This window comes from Gordionus sp. m RMFG-2023, chromosome 3 (assembly GCF_954871325.1).
Source record: "Gordionus sp. m RMFG-2023 chromosome 3, tfGorSpeb1-WG-v2, whole genome shotgun sequence".
NCBI lineage: Eukaryota > Metazoa > Nematomorpha > Gordioida > Chordodea > Parachordodidae > Gordionus > Gordionus sp. m RMFG-2023.
The window spans coordinates 32,649,901-32,658,409 of record NC_088777.1 but is presented as its reverse complement, the minus strand read 5'-3'; the positions used below and the strand labels follow the sequence as shown (position 1 = coordinate 32,658,409).

General features: G+C 26.1%; 2 protein-coding genes across 9 annotated transcripts; both read right to left on the bottom strand.

Moving 5' to 3' along the window:
• LOC135926900 (DNA-binding protein HEXBP-like) lies at positions 1 to 408 on the bottom strand. The gene has a single exon (XM_065462834.1). It carries the CDS (start codon positions 406 to 408, stop codon positions 1 to 3), a length of 408 nt encoding a protein of 135 aa, XP_065318906.1.
• Positions 409 to 1,055: 647 nt separating this feature from the next.
• Positions 1,056 to 5,902, bottom strand: LOC135925829 (zinc finger MYM-type protein 1-like). Of its 8 annotated transcripts, XR_010571737.1 has the most exons (12): positions 5,818 to 5,902; positions 5,757 to 5,778; positions 5,395 to 5,655; positions 4,320 to 4,406; positions 4,044 to 4,130; positions 3,555 to 3,644; positions 3,162 to 3,472; positions 2,372 to 3,104; positions 2,036 to 2,325; positions 1,843 to 1,992; positions 1,493 to 1,797; positions 1,056 to 1,450 (listed from the first exon to the last, which is right to left on the bottom strand). XR_010571737.1 is itself a non-coding variant. In XM_065461347.1 (9 exons), exons 1-9 carry the CDS (start codon positions 4,944 to 4,946, stop codon positions 1,766 to 1,768), a joined length of 1,794 nt encoding a protein of 597 aa, XP_065317419.1. In that variant the 5' UTR covers positions 4,947 to 5,018; the 3' UTR covers positions 1,478 to 1,765. The 8 variants fall into 8 exon arrangements, 1 of the variants encoding a protein (XP_065317419.1); XR_010571739.1 differs by lacking the exons at positions 5,757 to 5,778; positions 5,818 to 5,902 and adding an exon at positions 5,692 to 5,709; XR_010571738.1 differs by lacking the exons at positions 5,757 to 5,778; positions 5,818 to 5,902 and having other exon boundaries at positions 5,395 to 5,733.
• Positions 5,903 to 8,509: the final 2,607 nt, after the last annotated feature.

Sequence of the window (8,509 nt, the reverse complement as noted above, 5' to 3'; positions counted from 1 at the left end):
TCAACAATTTAAACAATCTCTAGCCACATGCCCTTCCCTCCGGCATTTAAAACACATCACATTCAACGCCCTTCCTTCCTCATTATGTTTAGATACAATTATTTCTTCGCTCCTCTTATTTTCTATCGTTCGCACAATGGGAGTATTTTGTTGATCCATTCCCCTTTGTGGGAAACCACCCCTTGTATTATATTTATCTACATTACAATCCTCTTTATTATGACCAAATCTCCCGCACCCGGCGCATCTCAATCTTTCTTGTTTATGCGGGCAAAAGGGGGCTATATGACCATGTTTCCCGCACCCAAAACACCTTTTTTCCTGACAATCCCTGACCATATGCCCTTGTCCACCACAATTATAACAAGTTACGTCTCCCCTCCCTCGAGAATTAAATCTCGGTTTCATCTCCGTTTTATTTTTCAACATATTTTCTCTGTCCCCATATGATCTCAACACTTGATTTCTATACCCATATTTTCCATATACATCCCCATCCAGCGTCTACATGGCAGAAAATTTGATGGAGGCAAACCCCTCCAAAATCTACCCATACCCACCTAAAAAAAATCCTGCGGCCTTCGGCCGCGAAATTTACAGACCTACGATGGTATAGTGATTTTATTTAAAAAATCTTATACTAAGCCACCATTTATAACCTTACAACATAATTCTATTTACAATCTTTCAAGCCTATTTAGGGAAAAAAATTTAAAAATTTGTAAGTGATAATGAACTTTTATTTAAATAATGCAATCTTTTCATAATTTGGTTATATTCACTTTATTTTCATAAAATATATATAAGTGAATTAAATGAGATAACATATTAATATTTCTATGAAAAAGATCTAAAATATTGTAAAAAATATAAGACGAATAAATTTAAAGAGGTATATTTAGCTTGATTCCACATACTATATTACCTTTTAATTATTAAAACATGTATTGTAAATAGAGCTATTATATAAAATATTAGAATAAAATGAATTATAGTATATTTTGCATTGAAATTATAAAATGTTAAATTAAATATACATTATTTTAAAAGCCTATATATTCGCTGTGAAAAAGATACATTAATTATTTTATTAATAATTTGGATAACCTTATTGATGTTAAAGCAAATTGTGTTATAATATCATCAATTGTAAATTTTTCAAAAACATCAATTTCGCTGGATATTAACAGTAAATTTTCCAAAAATGGGTCCGAAATTTTATTCCGCATTCGAGTTTTGTTAATTTTTACTTTACTCATGGCTCTTTCGGCTGAACAGGAAGTTGTAGGAAGGGTTAATAAATATTTATATAATAAATTTAAATTTGAATAAGAATTTAATTGATTTAAAAGTCGGTATGGTAATATAAAAGAAAATTTTATCCATTTTTTTATTTTGGTCATGATTTCGCTGTTGATATTTTCTTTGGTAATTTGATCGTTTGCAATACCTTTAATTATATACAATTACAAATAAAATATCAATAAATTACTTTCATCAATATATAACGCGTCATTCTTTTTAACTTTTAAAAGATCTTCGCAAAAAATGATTGATTGAGACTCCAAATATAAAGAGCGAAAATCATTATATTCATCAACAATGTTTTGGACATCCAATTGATAAGTATTACAAATTTCGGATATTTGCCATCCTTCTATTTTTTCATTATCCATAATTCCAGCGGGAGTAAAAATGGATATCTGTGATAAAAAATTTAAACAATCATAATTAAATCGATCATTTAGGTGATTAATTATTGCATTTAGAACAGGGAAAAATATTTCCGTTCTATATCTATAATAATAAATAATAATTTAAAATTTTTTTAATTTATTCAACTTGTTTTTTTTTGTTCAACATAATTATTGAATTCTGTTTGATCCAATTTGAATATTGATTTCATATTATACAAATCAGTTATTACATTATTCTTTTTCAAAAAACTATTAGATAAGGAATGTAATTTTAAAAATATATTGTCTCCATTAGCTATATTTTAAAATTATTTATAGAAATAGTAACTAATATTAACCTTTTAGTTTTTGTAATTTATTTTTTGTATGTTGTATTAATTTGGTTACCAAAGCCAAATCATTACCAACTGCCTGCATTTCAATACAAGCCTCATGTGTACATTTCAATATTTCTTTCAAAATAAAAAGACTTAATATAAAATTTTCATCTTTAATTCTTGATAATAACCCATCGGCAATGGAAGAGGTGCTTGGGTCATTAGAATCTTTTAATTCAACTAATGATGCTAAAATATGTTCATAAACATCTAAAAAGATTTCTACAGATTTGTAGGATGATGACCAATTTCTGAAAATATATAAGTTTCAAGTTTCATTAAAAATATTTTATTTACCTTGTTGTGTTTTTAATTCTTTTAAGAGATTTCTTGGACTTTCTCATTTGATATTTAACAAACACACCTTGACGTCTAACTCCATTCATAAAATTATATAACTCATCTAATATTCCCATTGCCTTTTTCATTTCAATTTTGCATCCACAAACATGAGCAACTACTAAATTTAGCCGATGTGCATGGCACCAAATATAGATGGCTTTTGGAGCCTCTTTCAATATTAAAGCCTGCATTCCTTTGTATACTCCTCTCATATTCCCTGCACCATCCATACTTTGTCCAACCAAATAATCAAGAGGAAGACCAAGATCATTAAACTTAGAAAAAACATGTTTCTTTATATTTTCCCCAGTGGTTTCTGATGTTGTAAAAACATGTATGATCCTTTCTACAGGATATGGATGCAGATCATCTTCTATATACCGTACAAGCAAAGCTATGCATTCTTTTTTAGACACATCATATGTTCCATCTAATATGATGCTATAGGCACGATTCTCTTTAATTGTTTGAATAATGCTTTTTGTTATTTTTATCTTAATAATTTCAGTTATTTTTTTCACGTGGCCATATGACAGTAAATTTATATAAGGTCTCGAAATTTTATCTGATTTTTTTCTCCGCAATTTTTCGTTGTTATCCATGTATGCACGTAAAGTTGGAACCGTTTTTGCCATTAATTTTATGAGACACATAAAATTACCTTCATTCGAATTAGAACCCCAAAAGGCTATATTACATTTTATAAGGTACATAATGGCATTGATAATATTATGAACTATATTACGATTTTCCATGATTATATCAAGCTTATTTGATAGCAAATGATCTTGAATGCGTTTATTTGCAAGCCAAGTCATGTTTGCATATTCACAATCTTTATGAAGAGAAGATGTTTCGTGTCTCTCTAAGTCACGCTTTATGTTTTTCCAATTATTTACCCCATGTTGAGTCCAAAAAGTATTGGACTTAGGGCCACCAAACATAATACAATATAGACAAAAGACTTTGTCTAAAGTAGTGCTATAAGATAGCCAATTTCTGGGGTTGAGGGAACCATCTATATTAACCTTTCTATAATAGGTTATATTCATGCTCCTGTTTAAAAAGTTAAAAAAAATATATTGGTATAGAAATAATGGATGGGTAAAAATTAATGAAAATAAATATTATTTAAAACCTCTTGTTAGTAACAGGATATTGAAATTTATTTGTACATGGCTGACAAGGGCCTACAGCAATTATGAAATTTATCAAAATATTTGTCATCCTAAATAATATAAAGTGAAAAGGGTCATTTGGTTCCTTTTTTTTGTATAGCTGAATAAGACTTGGACTTTGAATATCCTCATAATTTATTCCCTTCAAAAGTCATTATATAAATTTTATTTAAATATAATGCCTCATGCAAAGTAAGTGCCTCACTAGAACCGGGGATTGGATGAGGAGATAATACAATTTGTGAATCTTCAATATTGGAGATTTGTAATAAATAAAGAGTATAATTTGTTTACTTATGAAAATCTATTTTTAATATAATTTCAGCCAAATGGTCATTTTATTCTTAGCTACATTATAATTAAGTTAATCAATAAATGTTGGAAATATTTAAATGTCCTAATTTATTTTCTTCAAAAGTTATCATATAATTCGTATTTAAATTAAATACCTCATCATGCAAAGTAAGCGCCTCACTGGAACTGGGGATTGGATGAGAAGATAATACAATTTGTGAATCTTCAATATTGGAGATTTGCTATAAAGAGTATAATTTGTTTACTTATGAAAAACTATATTTTTAATAAAATTTTAGTCAAATGGTCATTTTATTCTTAACTACATTATAATTAAGTTTTTAATAAAGGTTGGAAATATTTAATTAACCTCATAATCATAATTTATTTCTTTCAAAAGTTATCATATAATTCGTATTTAAATTAAATACCTCATCATACAAAGTAAACACCTCACTGGAACTGGGGATTGGATGAGGAGATAATACAATTTGTGAATCTTCAATAACTGAGATTTTCTATAAATAAAGAGGAGTTTAATTTCTTTCCTTATGATAACTATATTTTTAATAAATTTTTAGGCAAATGATAATTTTTTTTTAACTACATTATAATTAAGTTTTTAATAAATGTTTTAATTCTACATGAATACATGATTGAGAAAACAGGTATTAAAAATATTATGAAGTCCAACATAAAGTTATCAGGTTACAATGGAAAGATGATACAAGTAATAGGTAAAGCACAAGTGAATGTAGAATACAAAGGGAATTCACATATTTTGAACGCAATAATCATAAACATCAATATGACTTTGTTAGATCATGTAAAAACATTTTTAAAATATACTTGAAAGATTCATAGGCATGATAGATGCAGATTAATATAAAACTGCGATCACATGAAGAAATCATAAAACAATATTATAATGACTATAAAAATAAAGAACAATATTAAGTATAAATAAAATTGTGAAATTCATGATGAAAGTATATTATCTAAAGAAATTCTAATAGCTAAATAAAACAATGATAATAAACATACCTAATATAACACATAATGTAAATAAAGGGGATGAAACTCACACAGATAACATTTTGAAAATAGTTGATTCCAAATCATATTTTATAAGATTTATATTTAAAAAAAGTAAAAGAATTTGAAGTCTTAATTCAATTAAAGATGAAAAGATTTAAATTTAAAAATTCCTAGAAATTAACATTACCTTATTTTACTACATTATATTAACTTAATAAGTTTTTTTAATACTTTGGTTTTAAATTATTATTATTAACTTATTAAACATATTGTTAAATTGAACTTTATAAAGTATATATAGATATAAAAATAGTGTGATAAACAGTTAAAAAACATTAAATAATAATATATATAATTTATTTTCTCTATACCCTGACTACTTTAATATTAATATTATTCTGGTAAAATTTTAAATCAGTTTCTATTAATTCACAAATTTATAGTTACAATAATAAATAAAAATATTACTTTTTGGAAGTAAGATGTTATTGTCTTTTTTTGCAACTGGGTTTCAACTCCATTTGTGATATTATATGGAATATCACAATTTAAAGATACCCAATTATTATTATCTCTTTTGATGGCTACCTTTGTAAATTTCATATCAGCTGGCTTGACATGAGGATGTTTATGTTTATAATGTTCATGTATCTTGTCACTTCTTATTTTAGAAGTTTTGCAATTTTTAATATTGCACTTAACTTTAAATATGGTTTTGTTACTTGGCATCTAGAAAGAAATAATTATTATAATATAATTTTTTACATATTATGTTTTTTATTATTCTTTGCTTGCTGATATATGTTTTTATGCATGACTCAAAAAATTACCTAAAATTTATCCTGCTAAAATCTATAAATTTAATAAAAAACATAATATAAATATATTAACCTCTAAGAAAAGTACCAAATAGGAAATGTGTAAATATTAACTTGATAAAATGCTAAATGAAAATCGTTGACAAAGAAAATTTATATTATTTATTAATTGACAAATATCTTTACTTTAATTGACATTTTTCAGAAAATCAAACGATAACCAACATAATCGTATCAATTAATGGATTAAAAAAAGATTATAATTCAAATCAAAAATTACCCACCAAAAATCAATACCTACCCCCAAAAAAATAATGCCTACCCCCAAAAAATTAATATCAACCCCTTAAAATTGATACCTACCCCCAAAAATGCTAATATATTTTGGAGGCATTTGTCTCCTACCCCCCCTCCCCCGGCCATGTAGACGCTGTCCCCATCAGCACGTCTATTTATTAAATTATTTTCTGATAAACCTAATATCTCACTATCAGTCCAACCATTTATTAATTCCTTACCTGGTAACCAAGTTACCTTTCCCATTACATCCTCCTCTCCATTATTTCCTTCTATCGTCAAAGTCTGCCCCTTGATCCTAACACTTCGATTGCGCCTAGTTCTCCTTCCTAGGATTAAACTACACATCCATATACCTAATACTAGCAACGCTCCAATAATATTATATTGCACCTCCCAGTATTTTATAAATTTAAAACTTTTCATCTCACAAAAAATTAACAATCACCTTTAAAATAAATATTTTAATAACTTGAAGACAGTATTAATAACGTAAATACTCCAATTATACACTTATACATATATTCAACTCAAAATTTTTTCTACGCTAAATTCGTTTCGAATCTCTCCTCTAATTTTATTTAATATCAATTTATCAACAATTTCCTTGTAAAACAACTCTGTTTTATGCCAATTTATTATTACAACCTGTTATTACAATATAACAACCTTTAATAAAATTACAATATAATTTCTCAACATCTGTTCAAATTCAACTCTTTAAAATTTATTCAATAATTTACAACACTTGGGTTTACTTGTATATTCTGTTCAAATTCAACTCTTTAAAATTTATTCAATAATTTACAACACTTGGGTTCACTTGTATATTCTGTTCAAATTCAACTCTTTAAAATTTATTCAATAATTCACAACACTTGGGCTTTGGTCACGGCACCAATGTGATATTTCTAACCTTTCAAAACGATCAACACTTGGTATTTCTCACTTTTAAAACCGTTCAACACTTAATTTGGCTGTTTAATTCAACGCCCCTTTTTTATCGATCAACACTTTAAATAGACTCCAACTATTTTTCTTATTCAACAAAAAAAAATCTTACTTTTTCTTTAATTTTTTTCTACACTTTGTATTTTCAGTAAAACTAGGAGATTTTATTAAATTGAAATAATTTCAAATAATTCCTAATAATAATATATGATTTATATATGATTATTTTTATTTTAGTCGAATAATCTCGAATAATTCGATCGAATAATAGATAAAAAATTATTCGACGAATAATATATTTTTTTAGGTATACTTGGTTATCTTCTTCTTAATTATTGGTTATGAAAGCAAAATATGAGTATTAAAAGATTTCATTAATGTGTATTTTTGGGGGATTTATCAAGCCAATTATGATATTCTAAAAGTTAAAAAATAATATGATGAATGTAATGTTATTAAGTATAAATAGGTTAGGATAAGAATATTTAAATATTTGAATATACTTGGTTATCTTCTTAATTAATGGTTATGAAAGAAAAATATGAGTATAAAAAGGTTTCATTAATGTGTATTTTTGGGGGACTTATCAAGCTTATTATGATATTCTAAAAGTTAAAAAATAATATGATGAATGTAATGTTATTAAGTATAAGGATAAGAATATTTGAATATACTTGGTTATCTTCTTATATTGTTTTTCATCCATGTTAGGTATGCAGGCCTATTATGATATACTAAAAGTTAAAAAATAATATGATGAATGTAATGTTATTAAGTATAAATAGGTTAGGATAAGAATATTTAAATATTTGAATATACTTGGTTATCTTCTTAATTATTGGTTATGAAAGAAAAATATGAGTATAAAAAGATTTCATTAATGTGAAATTAAATAAACAAATAAAAAAATTAAATAAACAAATAAAATAAATAAAAATAAATAAAAATAAATACGTACCGATGACATGACGTCACGATGACGTAGTGAGGACATCGGAAAATTATAATATAGATATTTGTTAAAAAATAGGCGGAGGTGGCATAGGGATTGTGGCAGTGGTGATAGAAATATCATTTGGAGAAATGGGTGAAAATAAAATAAACATAGATATAAAACATAAGATAAAAATAAAAAAATAAACCTCCAGATGAGTTCATTTCAAGCCTAGTTCTTTATTATTTTGTGTACCAATAACTCTAGAACGGGTAAGGCGTTTGTTTAATCGTCATTATTTTCTTTGCTTATCTTTAATAATAGAATCATGTTTTGTATCAATGTGAGGGATTAGGGTTGGCCTAGACAAATAAAGAAATCAGGCAAAAATATAAATAAACTATTGTTGAAAATAAACATACATTAAAATAATGTAAAACCGGTATATGGGTCAATATTAGATGCATATTTCTAGTAGTTGGAGGGCTATCATCAAAAAAAAATTTTATCAAGCCTATTATGATATTTTAAAAGTTAAAAAATAACATGATGAATGTAATGTTATTAAGATTAAGGTTAATTA